The 26,660-nt window shown below is 40.4% G+C and overlaps 1 protein-coding gene across 1 annotated transcript; it reads left to right on the top strand.

Moving 5' to 3' along the window:
• The first annotated feature begins 247 nt into the window (after window positions 1-247).
• ZNF318 (zinc finger protein 318) lies at window positions 248-26,660 on the top strand. Its single transcript, XM_053973565.1, has 10 exons — window positions 248-613; window positions 5,645-5,790; window positions 10,696-11,329; window positions 12,388-13,812; window positions 16,271-16,370; window positions 17,110-17,396; window positions 20,539-20,742; window positions 21,213-21,312; window positions 22,300-22,418; window positions 22,882-26,660. Exons 1-10 carry the CDS (start codon window positions 248-250, stop codon window positions 25,633-25,635), a joined length of 6,135 nt encoding a protein of 2,044 aa, XP_053829540.1. The 3' UTR covers window positions 25,636-26,660.

Consider the following 26,660-nt stretch of genomic DNA (forward strand, 5'->3'; position numbering starts at 1 on the left):
GTGCCCCAGTCACGGCCGCTGCGGACCGAAGCGCGGAGGGAGGCAAAGAGGAACCGCACAGCCGAGCGCAGCAGCAGCAGCTCCCACCTGCCGCCGGCCGCCATTTTGTGCGGGCGTCACCAGGCACCGCCCCCCCCCGGCTCCCCCTCCCCCGCCCGGCTCGGGAGCGCGCAGGGCAGCGGGGAGCGCGCACGCCGGCGGGGCCGGTCCGGAGGAGCCGCGGGACCCCCGGGCCACTGGCGCCATCATGTACCGCTCCAGCAGCGGCCGCTCCGGCCCTTCGTCCTCGTCCTCCTCCCACCGGCTGAAGGAGGGCGGCTCGTCGGCGTCCCGCGCCTCCCGCTTCAGCACATCGGGGCCGGGGCCAGGCCACGGCCGGCCTCCCCCGCCGATGCCCGCCGCCGCTTGCGCCGCCGCCTCGCCGCCGCGCTCCGCTTCGCCCCGTCCGCCGCCGCTTCGCCGCCACCGCTCCCCATCGGGCCACCGCGGGCCCTGCCGCCGGTCCCCCTCGCCGCACCGCAGCCGGAGGTTGCCATCGCCGCCGGGAGGAGCGGGGCTCGGCGGGTCCCGCGGCCGCCGGGGCAGCGAGCACGGAGACGGCAGCAGCAGCAGGGTAAATACTGCCGTGCACCGAGGGGGCTCGGTGCGGGCCCTGCCCACTCCCCTGGGGGCTGTCACAGCCACAAACTCGGCGCGGCCAGGTCCTTGCAAAATTACACCGGCCCCGGGCTCTCCCTGTGCGGAGGGAGAGCGGCAGTTTTCCCCCTATTCCTTAGAGAGCCAAATGGGGGGAAAAAAAAATACTGATTTCCATTTTAAGTGATGTTTTCCCACTCGTTTGCATTGCATTTTTATTTATCTTACTGGCTAGAGCCATTTTAGAGAAGATTCGAAGATGATGCTGTCTTTTTGCTAAGGCAGAGGATGTAATTTTCCTCCATGTAACACATTGGGTTGTATTAGTATATAAATATCGTTTAATTTATAGGAATATAACTTTTTAGACAGCATGTTGAATGAGTAGTTTGTCTGAATTCTTCCTGCTGTCACGGCAGGCATACAAAGAGGACTGTTACTGATTTATGTCTTTGAGAGGTATTCTTTGGTAGGCACTGCTTTGTAGTTGAGGATGTGCACAGGGTGTTCCAAATTTCTCACTTCGTCTTGGCAAAATCTGATTTGGGCATGCGAAACTCTGTTTTGGTATCTGTGCTAGGTGGCATCTTGGATGCAGACACCTTCCTAATAAATCAAAGTGTGAAGACTTTTTTTTTTTTTTTTTTTTTTTTTTTTTTTTTTTTTTTTTTTTTTTTTTTAATGTGGGTGGGATTTGCTCACTTAGGTTTTCTCTTCTTGCTCCCTGGTGCAGGGATTGTTTTGTCTGGTGACTCTGAGCTGTGGTGTGTAGTGAGTTCATTGTGAGTTTGAACTACCATGAAAGAAGAGATTTTCATACTGGGGTATTCTAGGCAGTGGTTGCATGATCACTCAATCCAGCACACATACAGTTGCAAAGAACGGTATACCTGCCTTTCCCTCTTGCTCTGCAGTATATTCTGCCCTCTCCCGTGTGCTCAGGCGTGGATTTGTGAGTTGCAGGGTGGGCTGATGTGAGGAAACAATGTAGCTGAAAGTCAGTTCAACTAAAGTGTGTTATCTTGCTGGTTCATTGCTTGGTGGAACTCCCAAGAGAGCATGGGGATTGCCCTTTCTTGTGGTGATATAGGTTCTTACTGGATTTCTTTGGAGATGCAGCCATAGAAGAGGTCACAAGTGATTGTAGTGACATTAAAATTCAGGTATTGGTGTTATTTCGTATTGCAAGGTGAGTTGCCCTGGAGATGCAGGAAGATAATGTTGTCTTGGACAGTTAAGCCAAGCCAGGCTAAGAAACTTGCCTCTGTCCGTTTGTCTTCACATGGTATTTCACCCTTATCTCCATCCTCTTTAGTTTCCTGTATGGTACCCTTGCAAATTGCATTACTAGTAACATCCACGATGAAAATAAGTAGTTTTTTAAAAGGAAATGTTTTTCTATCTGATTCATGTCAGATGTGTTGTGGCTTGATGGACAGTTGCATGTTCACAACTGATGGGTGGCAGCCTGGGATACGGGACATAACTTTCTTAAGCTGACATCACCGTCACTCAGTCGCCCATTTCACTGTATCCACGATAGGCTGTGAACCTGTGCTGGCTGTAACAAAACTTTCAATGCTGAGTGTGTTGGTGGTTCAGACTTGGAGAAATTTGATCTAGGAGTTTTCACTAGAAGCCTCACACTCCTTCTTTTCATGGGGGGGAAGGCCACAAAAAACATCCACTTTACACAAACATTATTTTTGACAAACGCTGCTCTTCTAGTGTTACTTTACACCCTCCTGGCTCAAGTTAAATCAGTCATCTCAGCAAATTGTTGCAAAATAATGCTTTTTTTCTTGCCTGTTCTAACTTCAGAGAAGGATTGAAAAATTATTTATCCTAGAAATTAGGCGTTAGCTAATGCTGTACTGATGAGCCAAATGGATTTTTTGTTTATTTACAGGATTACTGCATTTAAGGAAAGCCCTTCTGTAGGAAGCAATTGTCACAATAAGAGATCTTGAGACAATTAAATAGAGTTCTTCAACCTATATTGTGCTGACTCTTGCGTTTGCTAAAGCCCAGTGTAAGTAATTCTTAGAGTGTAACATCCACATTTTTTCCACGGAAGCTTTTGTCCCCCAACAGGTGTTTGACTGACAACTGACATTACTTCTTCTTCAAAAGTGATATTACAAAGCATAAAATACGAATATGTATGTAGGTTGTTTTTTTTTTTTAAGTGCCATGTACAAAAGTAATGCTAATTAGAGAAAGATAAAAGCTGGGATTATGCTGTCATTTTCCAAAGAGTGGCACTAAATGTGATGGAAACAGAGCAGACAGCAGATATGTTGGGTTATCATGACTGGTTGGGGTAAAGTTTTAATAAAATTTTTAGGATTTTATGACTTAAGACCCTCTCTTCTCTTCAGAAGCTTGAGAATATGAAATGTGCAGATATGGGAAGTTACACAAATAACTAATAAGTAAGTGGGATTTTGGAGTTGTCACTGAAATGACATGAATTCAGACGCCCAAGGAAGAGGAATTTAGGTTGCAACAAGGAAAGAGGACTTGAAAGAGGGGAATATATGCTTAAGGGTGGGAGATGTAATATGTAGAATGAAGACACTGATGGGATAAGGGCATGGGTTTGAAATGGAGAAAATAAATTTGAGTACAAGGTCCCTATCCTACATATGAATTGAGATATGAAAGCAGCAGCCTTGGAGATTTCTTACTAAATTTTCTTGTTTCTGGGAGTTGTTTTGGTTTGGTTTTTGTTGTTGTTGTTGTGATTTTTTTAAATTGTTATTATTTGTGAGGTGGATTTCATGCATTTCCAGGTTACGGCATTGTTACACATTTTGTTGTGCATAACTGGGACGCTGGCAGTGGAGCCATGTATTGGATGTTGTAGGTAGGGATGGTGTTAGTTTCTTATTAGCTGAGGAAAACTTTGTGGTGATTGGAAGAACATGGAGTGACAGCAAAGGTTTGGGGTGAGTACTGAGAAATGTAATGGAGGAGGGGAAGGTCAGGGCTTTACAGCGAGAGATTTTGGCAGACTTTTATTTGTTCTTGCAAGGCTGACACGTACTGCTTTTATTTATCCCTGCTGACCTGCGTGCTTGTTCTTTTTAAAGGTTTGTTTTAGCTTCTTTGCTTTCTTGTAAGAAAATTGGCTGAGATTAGAGGACTGGAGCATGTGGGGTCAACAGAGGATGGAGAAATGACAAGCAGGTATGCAACCTGTTCAGTAATATGGCAGTGGTAACTGTGGTTTAGGTGACAGAACAGGAAGGGAGAAACATGCAGTGCAGTCCACACATAGGTATGACTAGTGGTGGTGTTCAGTGCTCCAGATACAAAAACCTTTTAAAAGTGGAACTTCTCCAGTTTAAAAAAAATATATTAAAAAACATGAAGTTCAAATATTTACTGCACTAACTGCTGTCTGTGGACAATTTATATAGATCAGTCATAAGCAATCCAAACATCCCAAACATTCTTAATGTAAAGTATTTCTTTCCTTTGCCCGGAGTTTGTTCTGAGATGTAATCATCACTTCTCTGTCTTCAGTAGAGGTGATTGTCATCTGTATGCCCACAGTCTTGATGACAAGAAGATGGCCTTGAAGATAGTAATTTCTTGAGGCAGCCCTCAAAATTCAGTGTTACAACGGGCCCAAGTCAGAATGTGTTTGTATGAGACACATGCACCTCGAATATGTTGTATCTCAGCCAGGCTGTTAGAGGATTGTATTGTGCTGGACAAGACAGTTGGTCTTCAAAAGTAATTAAAGTGTGTTCTGATATATGCTGGGATTCAGCTTAATGAACAAAACAGAAATCACTAATATGTTACCTTAGAATAAAGCTATATGCACAATGGATTCTAGTACAGATTTGTACTGCAAGTGGATTTTGTTAGGTAAACTTGTAAAGGAATTCTTTTGTTTCTGTTGGAGATTATGTACTGTTCCTTTGGTCTCTTGGAGGATTGAGCTGAACCTGCTGCATGTTCTCAGGGTGGATGTGGACAATTCAGTGCACCTGCTGCTTGCTACTGCAGTTTTCAGCAGTAAAAGCGGAGTGCAGTGCATGACTGGTTTGGCAGAACTGAAGCTGGTTCATAGCTTCGTGTTAGGCAGAATCTATATTGTGTTGGTTTAAAAAGCAAATCAAGTATCTCTGTCTTTAGGGAGTCTCACCTGTTTTTTATGGAACTCCCCTTAACTCTGATCAGTCCTGTGTTCCAGTCTTGTATTTTAGAATAATGTGAGGCATAACTAGTTAAACATAACTTACCAGTGATGGTGTTTTGTGTACTGTGTATGTGTATGAAGGAAGGCCTGTGCAGAGGCAATGAGCACAGGTCTTCTATGCTGTAGATTTTTCAGAGGCAACTTTATTTATTTTACTCTGGTTTATCTCTACCAGCTTTAAATAACGGTAGTGGGAATGTTAGACACCTATAGAAGGTGTTTCTAGTGGCATTGGTGTTTTTAGTATTATGTTGTGTTTATCTGCTGAAAGCAGCATGAGGTGAGGAAAGCTGTTAAAAACATCACTGCTAGGAAAATCTTTGTTTACACTGGTTCATGTTGTTACTAAAGTTGTAAAGGGCCAGAAATCCAGACACTTTCTTCAGAAATTCCTGGCACTATTTTTTATGCAATGTTTATTTAGCTGCTTCTTCTCTACAAAGAAAGGAGAACAGCAGCAAATTTGGGACTTTGTGACTTTCTCTTTGGTTTTATATCTTCCAAAATGGTGCTTTATGAGTGTCTTTTTGCGTTGAAAATTTCTAGATAAGTTAAATATAGAGCATGTTATCAGCACCTGGGATGAGAAGTTAAATGCAGTCAATACCCTCCCCTTTCTTTATTAACTAAATAGAATCAAAGTATTTGGAACAGTTGTTCTTCTAGTTTGATTTTTTAATTGATCCATCCCCCCAAGTCGAATTTATTAAGCAGAGCAGAATCACTTTCCTTTCTGTAGCTGAGATTAAAATCCCCTGATTGATGGGCTTGCACTCTTTCTTCAATTTACAGAGGCGCTCACCGAGTCTCCGCTCTGAGTCTTCCCTGGAACACAGTTTGCGGATTACTGTTGGTAATGACCGGTATTGCATTGGCACGCCGGAGCGAAGGAGGCTGCCTGATAGACTGGGCTCACCAATTGATAACCTGAGTGACAGGTACGGTCCTCTGCAGGTGGGGATTCACGTGGGTGAAACAGCATGGGAATGGCTCTACTGGATGAGCCCAAACATCTCATTAGCCCACTGAATGCCTAGGGAATGAGGGTAAGCATGTAGTGATGCTTTGCAGGAATATTCCCCCAGCCTCTCGCAAGTTGTGGTGCAGAGAATTCCTGAATGAAAGTCTCTGCCTGTGTAACTCAAAACAGATACTTCTTCTCTAATTCAGCTGCTTCTAAATCCCATATAAACTAAGCGTGCACATCATATATTGCAGGAGGGAGTCTGATGTCAATCCCTCGGGTGCTTCCTTCCCCTTAACGGAGGGACGTCACATGGAGACACTTCATTTGTCATTTCACTGCTTCAGCCACCTTCTGTTTCTTATGAATCTACCTAGTCCTTATTTAAAGGAAGGTTGTTTAATATAAGGATAGTGTAAAGCTTCACCTTCCTCATTTATTGGGAGGAATTGTCTACTTTCCTGATTTTTGAGACTAGTCTAGAAGATAACTCTAAAGCAGCTTGAAGGAGATTATTATTTTGACTTTAAAAACCTTGCAGAAGAGAACATAGACAGTCTCATGCATTATAAAGGAAGTGTTAGAATTCTTAAGATCCTTTGACTGAAATTGGAAGGAAACAGTTAACGGAGAGAATTGTTTTGTGTTAAAATACTTCACTGCTGTGAATAGTGAAGTATAAATATTAGTAGATACAAGTAGGAACTCTTTGCCTTCAGTAGGAGAACCAGTAAAATCTGGCAAAAGAAAGAAAATCAGAAAACTGTGCAAATAATTCTCTTTGTCTTGAATTGCAAAATTAAAGATGGCATAGCTTGTGCCCTGGAGCATACAGTTGCACTTTCAGATCAGGGATAAGCATCCAGCACAGAAATAAACAATTACTACTTCCATTTTTTATGCAAATATCATCAACTTAAAAAAAAAGAAAAGATGAGAGAGAGGGAAATGAGCAAAATAAATTAATTTCCTGTCTTTCTCAGGTGTGAAGTTAAGTTTCAGCAGCGTAGAAAACAAAATGAGAGTTTGTGTAGACAACAAAATTAGTTTGATTTTTGGTACTGTCACTTTTATGCCTTTAACTCAGTTCTCTTGGCTTCAGTGTCTGATTTGTAAATCCCCTGTGCAGTCTGCAGTCTTCTAAATGAAATGAGTGGATATGCTCAGGGAGAGTACAGTGGTTGGAAGGAAAAGGAAGTGATATGTTGGGAAGTGTCACTTCTCTTGCAAATTAGGAACATTTGAGGACAGGGGGTGATGGTGTTTGTCCCATTGATTCATGTTCTCAGGTGAGATTTTAGATTTGACCTCTTCTGTGGTGCTGATGCATGGTTAGAAGTAACATCATGTATAGCACAGTTTATTTAACGTAAGAGTGAGAAATCACAAAAGTTGACTTCTTTATTACAGAACCCATACATATGAAACAGAATGGTAAGAATAGACTCCAGAGAACGTTTAAAAGTGACAGATGAGTTAGAATGAGAAGAAAACAAAGAGAGACCATGTAGACTTTAAGTGATTTCCCTGTATTTGTAGTGTAAGTACACAAGAACTTAATGTTGTTACATTTGCTTATTTTTTTTTTTTGTTTGTTTTGTTTTGTTTTGTTTTGGTTTTTTTTTTTTTTTTTTTTTTTTTTTTTTTTTTTTTTGTTTGTTTTTTTTTGTTTAATCTGTGCTGGCTGCACTTTTCTGAGTGATGCCCTTTGTCCAGAAGCTTGAAGTATGTGACAACCAAGTCACCTGTTAACTTTTCCTAAATCATCTAGGTACTACTTTTGAATTCTAAGTTTCTTCACTGCTAGCCGTTTTATTTGTTTTCAAAAGACACTTGGTATTTGGTTAAGGGCATTGTTTGTCAAGTATTTTTCATCATGTATTTTTTCCCCTCCTTGAGAGGCTGCCCTGGTATTGGAACACTGACTTTATATCTATCACTGGGCTGTAAAATGGTCCTTATTGTTACTACTCTTATCACATTTTTATTTTGCATGTGGTATGTTCTCATTCTAATAAAAAAAAAGGCAAAAGAAAAAAGTGTTTCCTGAAGATGTCTCCTCAAATTTTGAAGTAATTGGAGCAAATAATTCTGAATTTAGTTATTCTCAGCTATTTTTGCTAACTACTCTGGTATTTCAAGCAGTCACTTTGACACATTATTCTCTGTAATTTATAGGGCCTTGGGAGAGTAGAGATGTTCATTAGTCTATAAAGGAAATAAAATACCAAAGGAGGGAAATCAGAGAGGCTTTTAGAGTCTCCTGCAGCAGTGGATTTTCAGGATGCCCGAGGAGACTTTCTAAAGGTGTGTGTTCCCATGCAGGTCTGTCCTAAAACATCTGTAAGAACTTGCCCCAAGTTTCTAGGGAAGCTGGTCTCCTGCACAAGTCTAAATAGGCACACTGAATGCTGCTGACTGTGTCTTCAAGGTCCCCTAAGCAGTTTCAGTCTCCTGCTTGGACCAATAAGTGCATTTTTGTCTTCCAGAATCTCAGTCTGTCAAAGTGAAAAACAAATCTTTTTCTCTCTCCCCATCTTCCATCTGTCCGGCTCTCCGTATTTTTAAGACATTCTACTACTATCTGAGCTGGCACAAGCTATGGAGAGCATCCCACCAATTCTTGCATCTGAGATTAATACAAAAGATAGACCAAATCACTGCAGAGACTTGGTCTGCATTAAGCTGTGTTCTGAAATAGCGTTTTTTTGGCATGGTATCAAGAATAACAGTTGGCCTGAATATGAGCAGCTCATCTGACTTCCTATTCAAAGACTGTGTATTAAAGTGGAGTCCTGATGATTGCTGAAAGCAGAATACCACTATTTATTTCTATTTCTGTGTATGTGAACAAACATGCCAAAAAGTAAATTACCTTACGCTAGTTGTAGGTCTCTGAGGCATCCTGTGTGTGTAGTCTGTGGTCTGTTTTCCATCTTTGAAACTTCAAATTCCAGTGATTCATGGATTCTTTGTTGGTGAAGGAATTGGGATGGTCACAGTGGTACCACCTTGTATCCTCTCTCAGGGATGCAGTAGCCAGTAGTGGACATCACTGGGTGAAAGCATCCAAACCATTTAAGAGGGATGTAACTCTGTTGGACTGTATGCACAGAAAACATGTTTCAAACAATCCTGTAAGGCAAGTAATCATTTTTCCCACAGCTGTATTTAATTTTCAGGTTTTAAATTTGCATTTTAGCTGTTCAAAGTGTATTTGGAATGTCTTGATATTTTTAAATACAGTAGATCTGTTGTTTCTTTCTTTCCAAAGTATAATTAAAAATTCCTGTGCTTTGTCAGTCCAGTCAGAGTGTTTGAATTGTAGGTGACAGCTGTCAGACATGCATCTAAATAATTTTATTTGCACAAAAATCAGCTGAAGGTGTATGGTGAAACACATCTGTTGCTCCATCAAGTGTGTCCATGCAGCTTGCACAGGTTTAGCAGGCTTTCAGAAAACGTCCCACTGGGAATAGACATACCTTTATGTAGGCTGTGAAAACAACATTTATTTATGAAATTTAGTTTAGCTATTTGTAGATATTTTTGTGCTTTTGGAGGAGGATGTGTGTAGTTTGCTTTGGGATATGTGTAGTTTGCTGAAAACTGAAAAGATGCCATTCAACACAATGGGTACAGGTGCATGCCAGATTTGTTTTATGTGTTGGACTGATAAAGTATCTAATAAATGCTTTGCAATGATGCAAGGTAAAGTGAAGGTTTGTGTGGATTTTGTTCTTAAATATGCATGTGTAAACTATGAAAATACCCAAGAAAAAGACTTGTCTATGCATCTCTGTATCTTTGTTCTTTAGTCTGTTGTGAAAAACTGGGGCTGTAATTTATTTGCAGATTTTTTTGAAGATGTCTTCTGGCATGACTTGATTTGTCCCTTCTCAAATCTACAGAGGGACCTTTTTGAGTAGGAGGATGTGATTTTTGTGGATTCAGGCCATTATACATAGTTTATCTCAAATTGATTCACTCAGGAAAGAGTCTTCTGTCTCATTGATGTCACTTAGGGAGCACATTTTGTTTCTTGGATGATCTTGCTAGATTTTGAAATATCACTGAGTAAAACCAGCAGCTGGTAAATTTTAAAGAAAAGTCCCAGAAAAGTTTTTAGGAAAGAAAAAGGCCATAGTTTAAAAAGTATCCCTAATTGTAGGTGTCTGTAGGAATTGGTCCAAAAGTAGATATTCCAAGGAAGAAGCTGGTTATTCTGATGCTGTGACAGCTGCACATCCACTATGTGTAATAATGCAGGGGCTGGCACAGAAGAATGGTACCATTACACTTAATCTCCTTGGTTTATAGATACCAGAAACTGTGCTTCCTTTTAGTTATGGGGTTCATGTGATTAGTGACAGTCTGCATATCTGTTGCAAAAGAAAATGTTGATAGAATTTGTGGTCCTTGTCCACAGCTGAAGATAAAAAGAGGATCTGGTTGCATTTGCCAGTGTGAAACTGAATTATACCTTGAATAATTCATAGGAAATCTGACCTTGGCATCTTACTGGGAGAGGCAAGGAAAGGGATTGTGGTCTGAAATACGATAGTAAGAGTTTTTTAAAACGTGTAGTCTCTCACATTCACAGAAATGAATCCATCCTGTCAATTTTTCAAGGCTCTTATTCCTCAGTATGAGTTGAATTGTTCATGTGGCTGTGTTTGCAGGTAACTTCCTAGGAGGGATGTACAGTACTATTAAAAATAAAAGTCTCCCTCTCTACCGTGCCTTTTAAATACATAAAATGTTGGTTCTGTTTAGTGAGGGAGATGTCATTTTGAAACTGGTTTGGAAATTTGTTACCCTTGAGTAGGAGTTGTTTACTCTGATTCAGGTACTTCTATTCTGTGTTTCTCTCACACAGGGATGATATGGCTGACGGTACAATATTCACCAGAGGCCTCACATGTTCTCGTGGTCTTGAGAGATACCCAGAACATGAAGATCAGCCTTCAAGTCCCTTCATTCCGAGGCATGACGAAGACTACCGCAACCGAGATGTTTTCCTCCACCGTTCAGATTACAGTCCACACTATGGCCGTCGGGAGGAGCTGCCTCGTGGATCTGACAGAGATGGTGACAAACTGAGGAGATCCCCCTACCCACTGAGGGCAGAGGAGAGGGGACGAGAAATAAAGCGTCCACGGTATGAAAAGGATGAAAAGATGCATGGTGTGAGTGGAGAGCATCAGGGTTTCTCGTCAGGAACACGAAACTACCGCAGGCGAAGCCGCAGCCGTAGTAGAAGCCTGAGCCCGTCGTACCTGAATGAAGAATTCCGAGAGCTTGACCGTGCAAGGAGGAAAAGAGAAGAAGAAGAGCGCAGTAGAAACTCGAATCATGATGTTTCAGGCACTGGCTACACGATCCCTGGCCTGACTAACACACTACAGACTTCTGAGCCTCGGTATACATACAGGCCTGAAGAAATCCCACCCATGCCCAAAAAATCTATTTTGAAGAAACGAATAGAGATGGAAGTAGAGTCTGCTGTTCAGGTTTGGTCTCTGTGTGTCTGTCTGTGTGCTTCTACTTTCCAAAACAGTTACTTCATGATACAGAATGTTAGTTTGATTTCCAAAATAGGAAAGCCAAATCTTTGTCTCCTTTTCCTTAAGAGGACAGGTATCTTTCTGCAGGGCGGTATAAGTTTGAAGTGGATTAGAAACTTTAAATGGTTACGGCATAAAATGTCTTTGTGGAAATTCAGCCCATGAAATCTGGGCCAATTTTCATAGAAAAGCTGACTCTCATAGTACCACAGGCAGTCAGGATATTGATTGAAGCTCTTCCCTGTCGCAGTCTCTTTCTTGTTTCTTTATAGAGAACTGCCTAATGCATCCTCAGTACCTCTGTTTGAAAACAACTTTTAAATTTCCTTATTTTTTTCCCTTTGAACTATAGACTGGGATCAGCCCTACTTAATTTGTACCAAACCTATACCAATTGAGTTTCAAAATTAGGGCAATAGACAGATAAGTGGCTGTGACTACTGTGATAAACTGACTTTTTGTATTTTCACACATCACTTTGATTTTGCCTGTTTTACTGATCAGTGTTGGTTTGACAGTGACATATTTATCTCAGGAGTGCTTAGATACTGAGCATCCCATTCCATACTTATTACTGGAAATGCTATTTAATATGGCATTAATTATGAATATCTGAAGAAATGAATATTTGAGAATAACCCCAATGCAGTAGTTTTTATCTGACTTAAGGTATTGAAACCCTATGTGACTATGACTAAACTCAAAGCATATCCAAAATGATGTAACAGGGTTTCAGTTTAAAATTGTCAGTTCTTATGCTTGCAAAAATTTTGTGAAATATAATTGTGATTTTGTGTGTTCTCTGAGATAAGCATTCATTGTTGGACATTGCATTCCAGAATTATTGGTCAACTTGGTTTGTAATATTCTGTGTTCTCTTTCAACTGCATATTGTCTCTTCTAACACTTTTATTCAGCTGTGAACTCAAGGAGAAATGAACACGTTCCTTTGTTCTGTGAGGTGCATAGTGCTTTAGCAGTAAATAGTATCTTCTCTCTTTCAGCCCGAAGGCTTTTCAAGCAGTCCAGCCCCCAGCAAGGATCTTCCTCTTCTTTCTAGTCAGTCTTCTTTGCCCCAGAGCAACAACATAGCTCCTTTTGCTTCTGAAGTGGAAAACTTTCTCAAAAGGTTTAACAAAGGCTCTCTTGTGGAGTCTTCAAACAAGGAGTTGTGTGAAGGTTTGTGTGAGTGGAACCCACTCTCTGGGCCTCCCAAAGACACTTCGATGTTTGAAGAGAAGTTTGGAAGCTTCTTAAGTCACAAAGAAAAAGTAGAACCCAAGTCAGAGCCCACTGATCGCCATACTGACTTCCTGCTGCCTCATGAGAGGGCCAGTCAGGATGGCAGTGGTTTCTCCCGAATTCTGGGCATGATGGCTGATTCTGTCAGTGCTCAGGAGAAGAGGAGGCGTAGCTTTCCTGACATTGAGGACGAAGAAAAGTTTCTTTATGGTGATGAGGATGAAGAGACCAAAATTGAATCTGTCCCCGCAGAGAAGCCCCCAGTTAGTTGTAGCAATGAGATAATAATACAGAAAATGAGCCCACCTCCTTCTCCTGCTCCAGCTGTCAAGATGGATCCTTTAGAAGAGCCAAACGCAGAGTATGCAAAGATCCACGACTTACTCAAAACCATTGGACTTGACATTGGTGTTGCTGAAATTGGAAAACTGGCTGTTCGTACCCAGGAGCGCCTTCATGGCAAAAAGCCGGCATCTCGTTCTCCGGATTGTCGCTCTTCAGACACTCGCAGACTGGACGCCTGGGAGCTGCGCCGCAGCCGCAGTGACACTCGTTCTCCTGAGTCGGGCCAGCAGCGTTCAGCGTCACCTCCGGGCTCTTTCCAGCAGCCTAAAGATGCGTCCTCTCTTCAGAAATCAGACTATACGAAGAACAAGCCAGTGGGACAGGAGATACCTCCACATGCACCAGAACAGCCTCTTCCTTCTGTCTCTCTCATTCCTTCAATTCCACCAACTCCTGCTGGTTTGCCACCTACACCTACTTCTGTTTCCCAGTACCAAATTCCCAGCTACTCCCACTACACTGCTGCTCAAATGCCCCAAAACTATCCCACTCCCACAATGGCTCCTCCAGGATATGATGCATATGGGCACTATATGGCATATGCAGCCCCTGGCTGGCCCATGTACCCCACTGCCCAACAGCCTAATCCTACGCTACCAGAAGCTCATGGTCTTCTTACTATGGCCATGTCAGCGAACCCCACACGTCCCAATCTCCGGGTAATTGAGACAGTCTCTCTGGGAAAGGATGTCCCTGATGTAAAAAGAGATGGTTCTGTGCTTGTTCAAGTCCCTACCACTCCTTCTCATTCCAAAGCACCCCTTCGTCTGTCATCACACCCTCTCAAAAATACCACAGAAAGGATGTCGGATGAAAAAAATCGGGCAGCTCAAAAGCAGAAGGTATGTTAGGTATTCTGATACTTCAGAATGTGTTGGATTACATGATTGGTGGGGTGGAAGCTTTTTCTCTTCAGGTGCACCTTTTTTTTTTTTTTTTTTCTGAGTTGCTCCAGTTTAACCCTCTGCTCCAGTTTAAAAATAGTTTGACCTAGTTTACTTCTGTTAAAGATTTCTAAGCATTTGTCTGTATTAATCGGTGACACTTGTAAAAAATGCATTGTAAATCTCCCGAAGTTGTATGCCATCAGCTATGGCAGAACAGATGAAATCAAAAACAAAGTTGAATTTCTTTGAACCAGCCAAAATCTTACAGAGAAAACACATGGTGGCCACAGCTTGGCTTTATTCTGGTGAAATTTAGATATTGAATTACCTGAAGATATCTGGGGATATGTAAAAATCTGAAGGGACAGTGTAAAGAAAATTAAATGGCTTTTTTCACTGATGTCCAGTGGCAGAACAAGACACAGGAGGCACAAATTAAAACACAGGAGCTCCATCAGGACATGCTGCATTGTACAAAATACCATGGTTATACCTGTATTAGACATTCTTAACTACACTCTAAAGGATATCATCATTCACCATCACATACAACCTTCCCTCTACATTTATATTAATTCTCTTACAAAAATCACAAAATGAGAAGAATTTAGGGGAAACTACCTGGTGACTCTGACACCAGTTCAGGTCATATGTGTTAGTGTTTTCCTCTTTTAATTATCTTGGTTTGTACAATAATTAGAGAGTAGTGGGGAAGAATGTATTTTAAAATAGGAAACTGTACTTACACAACTGTCAAAGATCTGGATGATGCCCAAAAGTTGAGTTTTCAGACTGGCGTCCACTTGGTCTTTATTGTTAAAATAAGGGCACAAAATTATTTGCGTATGAGGGGGCAATTAAAAATCATCTCCTTCCAACTCCACTGCCATAGACAGGGACACATTCCACTAGACCAGATTGCTCAGAGCCCCATCCAATCTGGCCTTGAAGACTTCAGGGCTAGAGAGTCCACAGTCTCTATGGGCAACCCGTTTCCATGCCTCACCGTCCACCTTGTAAAGAAATGCTTCCTTTATATCTATTTTAAATCTACCCTCTTTTAGTTTGAAACTGCTGCCACTTTTCCTGTAACTACAGACCTTGGTAAAATATCTGTACACATTTTTCTTTCAAACCCCTTTAGGTATGGAGGCTGCAATATGATCTTTTATTATAAGAGCCTTTTCTTCACTTGTATGAAGTGCCACGTCAGCAAATAAGTGAGCTTACACTTCTTGTAGGAATAATAATTTCTTCAGCTGACATAGCTAAAATTTTGTTCTTAATGAAATTTAGTAACTTTGGAAGAGCTCTCTTGGCTAAAGGTGTGTGGTTTTCTTCTGCCCTGACATACCTTGGTAGCTCATTTGTGCATCTTGGTAGAACTTCTAAGGATTTGTCTGCACTACAGAAATCTTTGTCTTGGGCTTAGTCCACTGGGTTTTTGCTGGGATGACTTGGAGTATAAAAATTGGCATGCTCCACTTGATGCCCCCATGCTGCAGAAAACTCAGAAGGAGAGAATGGTGCTTTGATGATTAAAAAAATAGCATACAAAACCAAAATAATAATAATTAAAAAAACTCCTTATGTTGTTAAATATGTAGCTTAACTGTGTTGGTAGAACTACTTCAGGAAGGATTCAGGGATCCTGCCAACGTTGACATTGCTATAGTAGAAGAGATTGTCTAGGGAAGTCAAGATCACTTGTTTGTTAAGGGAAGAGTCTGTAGTAAGATTTAAGAGCCTTGTGAAGGTAAAAAAAAGGAATTTCTCTCTTGAAAAATGAAGCTGGAAAAGAAACTGAAAGAACTTTTCAGATTTCATTTTAGCATATTGCTTTGTTTCCTTCTATGAGAATAAATGAAAACCAATGAAAAAAGGATTTGTGAGCTCCTCATGCCACAGTTTACCTTATTGAACAAGAAACAAATTTCATCCTGATGTTTCATGTCAGATTGAAGCACACCTAACTATGAGCTAAAATGGGTCAGAGTCAAAGCAGGAGGCAAGGTGAAAGGCTGTGAAGGGTGATGGAACATGCTAGCTGTAGAGATTCTACATGAGTTTTGAACAACCATTGTCATTGATCTTGATTTGCCCTGTAGAAGATAGTCAGCTGTGCCTAGGGACCTTGGGAAGTGGTGCAACAAACAGAGCAGTTTAGAGGAATACACTGCCCAAAAGAAAAAAAAAAATCCTACAAACTGGGTTGAGGCATGACCACACAATACACTTACTTTCAGATACAGAGGGAGAGGTGTATTTATTGTGTTAAAATACTCAAGAACATTTTGGGAATAGCAAGGAGTGTTCTCTGTCTGGAAAGCTGAGTTCTTCCTGTCATTCTTGCAAGACTGTTAAACTTGTGTTGGGAAGAGAAGAAAATCCAGACACCTTCCAATTTATTTAGGTGATAGAAGAGAGAGAAAAACTGAAGAATGATCGAGAAGCACGGCAGAAGAAGCTTTACTATCTCAAGACTGAATTGGACAGGCTTCGTAAACAGCAAGGTAAAGTGCATTACCACCCTCCCAGCCCCTGCTTCTTTTTTCTCCCCCATTGGGATGTGTCACAAGTCCTGGTATCTAACAGGAGAAGGAGGACCAAAATAAGAATAGTCCATAATGTATTTTCATACTCCTGGCAATGCACAACTCTTGAAAAAGCAGTGACCTAGTTACTATATTAAGATGAATTACATCAAAATTTGAGCAGTTGCTCTTGCATCTTCTTGGCTTGATAAGCTAAAGGAATTGTACTTTATGCATTTTAGTGCTTCTTCAGAAGAAGTGAGAAATAGTGACTGAAGATGTTATTGTGCATTTAAATTTTTCATGAATCTTATCTGGAGGTGGGAAAGTTCTCTCAAGAGAGCTAATTTTTTGTGTCTTTAAAATTTTTTCGTCCGAGTAAATACTTAATTCCCTCACCTTTATAAAATTATAATTTCAGGTTAGAATAGGCAATTTAACTTTTGCTTGTTTTGTCACACAGGGAAATAGTGATTATAAATTGATACTCTGGAGGTGCCTCTCTTAGGCTGTGTGTTATGGTAGTCCCTATAGAGGCATATCATGCAGATTTAGTGATGCTGTACCTGAGAGTCAGTTCCATCTTTACAACTTTATAGCGAAGATTTAGCCATAACATTTTATATTAGTATTTTACTTGTTGCTGGAATTATTGTACAGATCTAAAGTCAGTTTTCCTGCTGCATTTCTGACTCTTCTGCTTCCTTAATTGGCTCAGGCGAGATGTTGAGGAAAAAACGTCGTGAGAAGGACGGACACAAAGACCCTTTGTTGGTTGAGGTGAACAGATTACAAGAGAATATTATGAAGGAGATTGCAGAGCTACATAAAGAATCTGATGCGGCTGACAAGAAGCAGTCTGAGCTTGACAAAGTAGCACAAATCTTGGGGATTAACATATTTGAAAAACCCCGGAAACCATCTGTGGAAACTAAAGATTCCTCAGAAAAGAACAGCAAGTCAGAAAATGCAAAAGGTGTAGAGAAAACATCTTCCTCCAACAAGGTAAAGTCTTAAAGTTTGTGTGCTAATGAGTTTCCCACTAAGAGAAGAGGGCACTGGGGAGACAGCTAGTCCCAAACATTTACTAAAGGATCATTTGATGTCATTTATTACCACATCTCATACACTGGCTTTGATGGTGCATGCAGGTGAGAGTCAATGTATCAGTGTATATAATGTCCCTCAGGTTTTGTGCAATTCAGCACCACTTACTGTTTTTTATCTTGGTATTGCTGAGATGTTGGTTGGATTGAACAGTGTCATGATTGTGTGTAGCTGTTTGGGCTCAATACCATACCAGGAGGACAGACTTTTTTTCTCTACATATTTTCTGTCATGGCCTTTCTGGGAGGAGTGTTTATAGCAGCAGTGCTCTCTGAAAGTTGGGAGCACTTCTCACTGGGTAATGATAGTAACAAACCACAAGACTTAAAGATGATGGTCCACATAAGATGTTTTTACATATTTATACATATGTTCTCTCTTAAGAAATGTCAGTTCAGTATGGTCTCTCTGACAGGGTCTGTACTACTCTGTGCTGGATGTACCAGAACAGGCTTACTGCATTCCAGAAGATAGTTTTACTTTCAAAGTAGGATGGATACTACCATCTGAAAGGTTATGCTCGTGTTCAGGAAATCAATTATCCTGCTTTTCAGATGTTTATTCAAATATGTAACAGAAATAGCTAATGGGAAATTGTAGATTAATTTTATGTAGATCTTAGCATATATATTTTTTGCAGGGAGGAAGATGTTGGTAGGGTAAGAGGTATAAGGAAAACTGAGAGGGCACCTCATCAGTTTATCTGAAGGGAGGATGTCAAGAACGTGGAGCCAAGTTCCTCTTCTCAGTAGTGTCAAGCAATAGGCAATGGGCAGAAACTGATGCACATGAAGTTCCAGTTGAATGTGAGGAAGAACTTCTTAATTGTTTGGGTGGCTGAGCACTCAAACAGATTGCCCAGAGAAGTTGTGGAGTCTTCCTTACTGGAGATACTCCAGTACCATCTGGACACAATCCTGTGCTGTGTGCTCTCGGCTGACCCTGCTTGAGCATGGAGGTTGGAGGTTGGACCAGGTGACCCACTGTGGTCCCTTCAAACTTTACCCATTTTGTGATTCTATATTTCCTCCAAAGCCACTCAAATCTGTTTATCCTGTTAAATTTTCCTTTTGCTTTATTGTGGTCTGAGAACTCATTAGATATCTTTAATTTAAAGACTTGCTTTTGGTTTTTTGTTGTTTCTCGAAACATCTCTGAAGTTTACTGTCCACTTACTTGAACAAATCGTTTGCTTCTGTCACCACTTTATAAAACTAAAGTAGGCAAAAATATTTGTTAAGTCCTACATTGCATTAAGTTATATTGTTTTCTTTTCTTGAGATATGTGTGAATATATTTCTCATTACTTTAATTTGCATTGTCTGTGTCGTCCAAACCCATAACGACTTGATCTCCTTTTCATAGTTCCTTATTTTAACATGGAAAATTGTGAGTCCTGGACAGGAACATTTAATATTTTTATACATATGTAGGCACGTAGGACATGGCCTTTAGCCTCTAAAATTCATGTTGTAGTTCTGATTAATTTTTTTTCATGAAAAGAAAGATGGTGCTGGCCTTTCAACACTGAGATTGGTTGACTTTGCCAACCTGAGGGCAAAAGCCTTTGCCTTTCTGCTTATTTGCAAGGCACCTTGTGGTCCCTTGCTGCTGACCCTGTGTCTGTGTGTTGTAGTTACACAGTCAGTGCAGAGTGTTACTGTGCTAAACAGACAGGCTCTAAATAGTAGCAAATTATAAAGGCATCTTTGAGCTGGGGTAACGCACAAACTGGTGTTAAGAGTGGGCTGAGAAGCATTGTCTTTTTAAAGTTTTGATTGAGATAGTATTTTTATAGGTGTATGTCTATAAATAACATAAACATTGATGCTTGTGTGACATTGTGAACATCCTTCCATGCACCTCCTGCAGATCATAGGTTGATCTCATTGTTCAAGAGAATGTATGCTATGTTCTTGCTGACAGAATACATGCAAATATTCATTGGGTCACTTCTTATTCTGCTACCAAGAACTAGATTATATTGGGATATGGCTATCTGGGGGGTGCATAGTGGCCTGGCTGTGTCTTCATTCTTTGATTTACAGTGCATGTTGTGGGGAGTGGTGTTAAGGAATTTAAAGTAAGGCAGATGTTATTTGACAATTTTCAATCTACTTAAATAAATTTGTTCAGTGCTGGTAGTGAATAACTTGGAAACATGCAACCAACTTGAGTCTGCTAAATTAACATGCTGTTCTTTCCAGACTGCCTTGCAAAATGATAACATGATGGACTTTATGCCATTGAAAATGTAACTCAGAACTCAAAATACATCTAGTACTATTGTAATCTAAATTACCAGGGCTCATTAATGGTATATTTCAGGTAATACTTGTTTTGCTACAAGTTTAGTTTAGTATTAATTTTGGATAGAGTTCTGAAATGTCTGTATATCACTATATGGTGTCTTTCTGTACAGATCAATGTAAGTGCAAACATCATATGTTTAAATCACAAGATCCTTCACCCTATATGCTTAGGTAATTAACAAAATGCCATCTTTCTTTTATTATTAAGCAATAAGTTTTCTGGAGAGTTCAGGAACACTCAAATAATCTGATAAAGATTAGAGGATAATCTGATGGAGTTAAATACTTGTAGTCACCTGATTTTTGCTTCCTTTTCCATTCTGCTTTCATCCAAGCTACTTTTACAGTTACTTCTGAATACCTCTAGGGGAACCATTTGAGGTCTTCTGGGCACTGTTTGGCTAGTATGGTAAATTGGAACTGTTATGTGAAACCAATAAAGTGGGAAGGGTGCATGCCACAGGGAATTTGTTCATTTGGTTCCTTGATTACCTACAACCATCCAGCCATTACATCTGGGACCCTTATTGGAAACTTCACTGCAGCCACGCAGCATCTTAGTCGGCAATACCAGCTCTCTGAAACAGTGGAATTAACCTGGGCGCTGAAAAGCAGGTGATATATTTTTTTTTGTGTGTATGGCTTCTGCTGGAGGCAGGTTCTGAGTTCTAGAGCATTTTGTCTGTCCTGCCTTGTCTTAGAGAAGTGTTTCCTTCTGTTCAATTTAGGAATCAAAAACTACTAATGAAAAATCGAGAGGTAGAAGCCCGAAGCCTGCAGAATCCTCTTCACAGTCCTCCAAACATCCTTTCCAGTTGGCCAATATTTATGAATATTATGATGCAGGGAACCACTGGTGCAAAGACTGCAATACCATCTGCGGGACCATGTTTGACTTTTTCACACACATGCATAATAAGAAACACAGACAGGTATGTTGCAGGCTTCCTTCACTAAGTGCATTTCATATTGCTATGAATATTAACACTAAAACATACATCACAGAACTACATTTTACAAGAGAACCTGAAGTAATAACGAACCCAAGAAGTAACTTACCGAATTCTTTTCCCCTAATGTTGGACTTGAGCAGTTGTACAGCTACTGGTGTATTCCAAATAGTCTAAATGGGGCCTGTGTTCAGTTTGTTCGGTTGCCACTTGTGTTTCACATGTTTACCTGTTATTTGTGGTCATTTATATTTTACACTTTTCACAGGTTATTTTGTCATTGTAAATTGCAAAATGGGAGGGAAAGGAGAGGAAAATTAGTTGTTGTAAATATTTGCACATTGATTTTAATGTTCAGTGTTCTAAAAGAATATTAAAAAGGAAAAAAACAAGTGTACTTGCCTTGCTAGTGTAATATATGAGCCTATATACCTCTGTCACTGTGCAAATAGACCCTGGATCCTTACAACAGACCTTGGGCATCGAAGACCCAGAGCGAGACCAAACAAGAGTCCATAAAACGCATTGATAAGATAACGGTTCCTGCCAAAGGTATGTTAATTTTTATTAACTTGCCTGTCATCCCTCTTTGCCCTCCAGCAAGTCCCACTTGCTCAGAGAAAGGAATTTTCAAAACTTTACCTTGGTATAGCAGCACGTATAGATACTGTATTATTAGGAAAAAGGCAAATTATTTAGTTTCTTGACTGTTCTTGTGGAAAAGGTCTTGAAGCAAGAGTGTAGGAAAAGTGTGGTTTCTTCTCTTTTTTGAGATTAGTTTTTTATTTTGTATATCAGTTGTCTTTCAGTGTAGTTCTGAAGTAATTTTAGCCAACATATTAGAATTCAGAGCATTACCACAATAGTTGGCAGTGTTTGAGTAGATCTTGCACAGTATTCCACACAGTCTTGTAGTACACTTTTCCATTCAGTACATTTTTAGCAGAGTTCTTCCTGAAAATTGACCGATAAGTACTTGTTATAGTGCAGATGCAGAGAATCTGAGACAGACATATGGAAGAAGCTGTAACTGAGTTGAAAATTATTATAGAACTTAAAATATGAATGTCTAAAAGGCCTGCCAGTGATCAACTCCTTTTACATATTTCTAGTAGTGCCCACTAAAGAAGAATCTGCGGTGTCCTAGATAATTGTAGCAGTTATCTAAGGATGCAGTCTTGCTGAACTTCAAAGAAAATACTTGTGTTCTCTTTATAAACCAGGCATTTAGTATTTCAGCAGACTATACCACAAAGATGGAAAATAGATCAAGGCTGTAGGAAATGTTAACCTACTTGAATACTCAATTACCTTAATATGATGGAGAGCACTTAAATCTTGAACCATAGTAATAAACTTCTTCACTTTGCATGTTTTTTCCTGGTGGTGGTGGTTCCTGTGTAACTGTAAAGATAGCAGCATTAACTGTTCCAAAAAGAACATTACTGGAGGTTTTGCTGTTGTTCTTTGACCAACTTCGTTAAGAGCTTGGCATTTATTAGGTTTTGTTTCTCTGATAATTTTCTTTGGCCTTTTCAGGCTCTGAGTTTCTGATTCCCATCACTGGATATTATTGCCAGCTCTGTCATGAATTTTTTGGAGATCAGATCTCAGCAGAGCAGCATGTGAAAAGTCATCCCCACAATGAGAAGTATAAGGTTGGTAACTGATGTACTAGGAAAGAGACATTCCCTAAATTAGGTTCCGTTTGTTCTGTCTTCCTTTCCTGAAGAATGACATTTAACTCCTTGGAGTGTATGTATTTGGTTATCTTCACTACATTCTACTGAACTAAATAAGCAGAACTTCCCAGTACACCAGAACATAGAGTGTATGTATTTGGTTATCTTCACTACATTCTACTGAACTAAACAAGCAAAACTTCCCAGTACACCAGAACATAGATATTTTATCTGCATGAAGCTGAAACATGTCTACTGTAAAGTAACAGCACTGCTGCATGCAGTTTGTAGTACCTCAGTTTCTTGGTAGGAAAAAGTTCCCTGTTCTCTTAGTGTTGAGATGGCACTTACTGAGCAAGTCAAAATTGTCAGAGACCTGCATTTATTTATTTATTTATCATGGAAATGGTGGCTAAAATGTTGCTGTTTATTTCCACAGAAATACATAGATGAAAACCCACTCTATGAAGAGAGGAGAAATCTAGACCGTCAAGCTGGATTGGCTGTAGTTCTGGAAACAGAGCGCAGGCGGCAAAACGAGCTGAAACGGAAACTGGTTGAGAAACAGAAGGAAGAAAAGGATGAGAAAACCCCAAAAATAATAAAGAAGGAGGAAGTAAAGAGCATCCCAGAGTCTGGAGAAGGGAATAATGAAACTCAAGGCAAAACAGATTCTTCTGGGCGAAAAATAGGTATCACAGTAAAGCTAAAGAAGGAAGAGAAGACAGAGGAGAAGAAAGAAGAAAAGAAAGAGGAATCTAAAAAGGAAACACCAAGCCAGACCTCCTTTGGGAAATTCAGCTGGAAAAAGACTGAGAGAGAGGATAAAACCCCAGGAGCTATTGCAAAAGAAGAGAATACAGAAGGAAACAAAGAGGAGAACAAGTGTCAGTCTGTGAAATCCCATATCAAGCCCATTGAAATCAAGCTGTCTGGGAAAACTGTTATTCCACACACTAGCCCATGGATACCAGTTGTTTCCACACCGATACCAACAAAAATTCTCCCCAATCTACCAGTCCCCACCATGATTTTCAGGAAGTCTAGTACTGCAACAGTTAGTAAACCACCACCTTTGAACACCTTTTTATCCATAAAATCCTCTGGAACTACCACCAAACCACTGCCAGTAGTAAAAGAAACAAATGCAGATCTTCTACTGCCTCCAGAAATCATATCAAAGGCTTTTGGAGGAGAAGAAGTAATTTTAAAAGGCTCAGAGGAGGATTTGAAAGCAGCAGAGAAAAATGAGTCTTCTCAGACAGCAGATAGACTACCTCCACCTCATCCTCCACCAGCAGTCCAGCCGGCATCTCTCATCCCCGCAGATGAAGTAGCTCCAGGTGTGTCTGAAAGTGAACAGACAATGTTGGCAATGCCTGTGAGACCACCACCACCTTCAACTGCTTTCAGTGAACAAGCAAAAAAGATAGAGAAACGAAATTCTTGCTTGGCCACAGCCAATGCTAAAGATCTCTATGATATTTTCTATAGTAGTGGTGGAAAGGGTTCAGCTGACAGCAAGCTTGCAAGTTCTGCGCTTCCAAATGGAGAAAACCTTAACATAACAAAACCTGCAGATTTATCTGCAAATCACAGAACAAATAGTAGTTCATCCTCATTGAAAGAGGATTCTGAGAATGTGGATTCTTCACAGTGTAATAATCAAGTCACAGGGAGTTTGGTTCCTGTTGAAAATCAGGCTGAAATGAACAAGAAATCACTTCAGCCTCACCTATCAGAAATGTCAGTCACAGAATTACCAGAAAAAAACCCTGTTTCTGGTATCCAGATGCCTGCAGAAATTGGACTTGTTGATACAGGAGGTGGAGAGCAGGCAGGCAGTCTGGAATTTTGTGCTCTACAGAAAACTGAGGTCCAAGAGAAGGTTGGACAGGAAGATGGAAATAAAACTCCACTTACAAACACAAATGTTCCTAGTACCTTGGAGACAGAGATGAAAGACTGGGAAATAAAAGCAGTAAAGCCTAAGCATAGCCTACACCCAAAGACCTTGTCACCTGAGATACAGAACGAAATTCAAAGTTTGGGAAGTTCCCATTTGGTAGAGAAAAAGTTAAATGATAACTGTAGAACTCACTCAGAAACTGATAGTCCAGACTTGCTCTGGGGCACTTCCAGAACTAGTAATGGAAAAGAACAGATAGTCACAACTGATTCTTGTTCTGAAAGTGGTTGGGATCTATCAAATACTCCAAATCCAGAAATAAAATCTGGTTCTAATGAGGTTAATGCTTCAGAACTGACAGAGGGACAGGCAGAAACGAAAAGTACCCTATTAGAAGCTCAAGAAAAAGTTCAACCTAAACCTTCAGGCCATACCATGTTAGATAACCAAACCCAGAAGCAGGGAGTTGAACAGTTAGTCACTACCTGCTCGAACATTGTTGAACTCAGATCCAGTCTAGAATTAGTAGCTGAAAATGAAAAAAAGTCATTAGGACACACTGGATCTGATGCAAGAGCATCAGATAGTCTTCTTTTCAAGAGACCATCAGAGGATGTGAAACACATGAAGACTCCCTCCCAGAAAGCAGACCTTGAATTGAAAAGCACTGATTTCAATTTGGTAGGCAATAAGGTAAAACATGAATGTTTCAGCATCCTTTCAGAAGGACTTTTAAAGGAAAATACAGAAGAAGTCACAAAAATAGAAACCATTGCTTCCATTAGGCTGGAGTCCAGTAAACTTAAAAAACTGGGCATTGAAAGAACAGTGAATGAATCAGAGATTACTGATTTTGCTACATTGACTTCTGGTAGTTGTGAAGATAAAATTTGCACACGGATTTCTCAGAAACCTATGCTGCAGCCTGGATCACAGACCTCAAATAGTGACACTACAGAAGTGGTCATGCCAGTTCTAGAAATGCAGGGCATTTCTCCCACGTCTGAGATACTTGTGCCAGTGAAGGACAGCAAAGGTGGCACTGTTGAAATGCTGGCACTGAGTTGTGACAGAGGCAGCACAGAAGGTCAGGCATCTGGGTGTGTGGAAACTTTAATGCCTGGGCTCAAAGAAACACATGGGAAGGTGGGTGGCTCAGGAGGCAAGAGAATGTGCACCATCCAGAGCAAGAAGACTGAGCAAACAGAAGCTCCTGACAGTAGTTTGGAAGCTACAGTGAATTCAGGAATTGCTGAAAGCATAGCAGAAAGCCCAGTGGGTTGAAGTAAACCCAGCCAGTCCCAATATTTGAGGAGCCAGAGCTGGGATTATGTATATGGTTTTTGTTTGTTTTTCTTTTTGTTCCAGCTGAGAGTTTTGGGTGTATTTTGCATTCTGTGGTAGGACTTGACTAAAGTGAAACATAAATCATCAGAAGGCAGCCACATACTTTATTCTGTACATAATTAATTGTGTAAAATGTTTTTTCATGTGAATTTTTTTTTGCCAATTTCTTTTCTACACTCTGCTATTAAAATGGAATCTTGTTTATAATGTGTACGTCTTCTTTATTTTGGGGTCTTTTATTCTTTGACCATTCCTGGGTGATTTCCAGCTCACCCAGTTTGTGTCAGTAGCACTCTGAGTAGCCCAGCTGCTGAGACAAGCTCAAGAACAGCAATTTAGAACTGAGGAAATGGAGACTTGCAGAAGACCTAAACTGAAAATTTCTTTGAACTGTAATGCATGGGTTTGTTTACTTTTGTTGTTTGAAATGCAAGAATGTGTTTAGGGTTAATTTTGTCTGTTTATCTGTCTCTGTGATTTGTAATTACTGTTGTATTACATCTGTACTTAAGGTGTTTCACTGTATTGTATAAGCCCATGTATGGATGCCACATCACTAAGCAAGGGGAGAAAATCTGTCCTGACTGGCTTTTGGAGAAGAAAACTAATCGGTAAGGCTCTGTGGCCTGACACCTGGACCAGACATATTGAGGTCACTTACGTGATTTGAAATGGGCTTTCTTTCATTTTATTGTGATCCAGTAACTATTTGTGTTAAATCATTTAGCAGCTGACCAGCTCTGAAGAAGTAGAAGATCAGAACCCTGGTGTCAGGAATTGGACTCGCTTCATGTGACACAGACTCATGCATGCCTACCCTGAATGGTCCTTGAGCTATTGAGTGTGATGGTTCTCATTTGTATAGCTTGTTAAAGACTAAAGTATTAAATGTGTTTCCTTGGATAAATATAACATTTTTACTTGTAAATTGTTTTAAAAAATAAACATGGAGGTCAACAAGG

This window comes from Vidua macroura, chromosome 3 (genome assembly GCF_024509145.1).
Source record: "Vidua macroura isolate BioBank_ID:100142 chromosome 3, ASM2450914v1, whole genome shotgun sequence".
Classification (NCBI taxonomy): domain Eukaryota; kingdom Metazoa; phylum Chordata; class Aves; order Passeriformes; family Viduidae; genus Vidua; species Vidua macroura.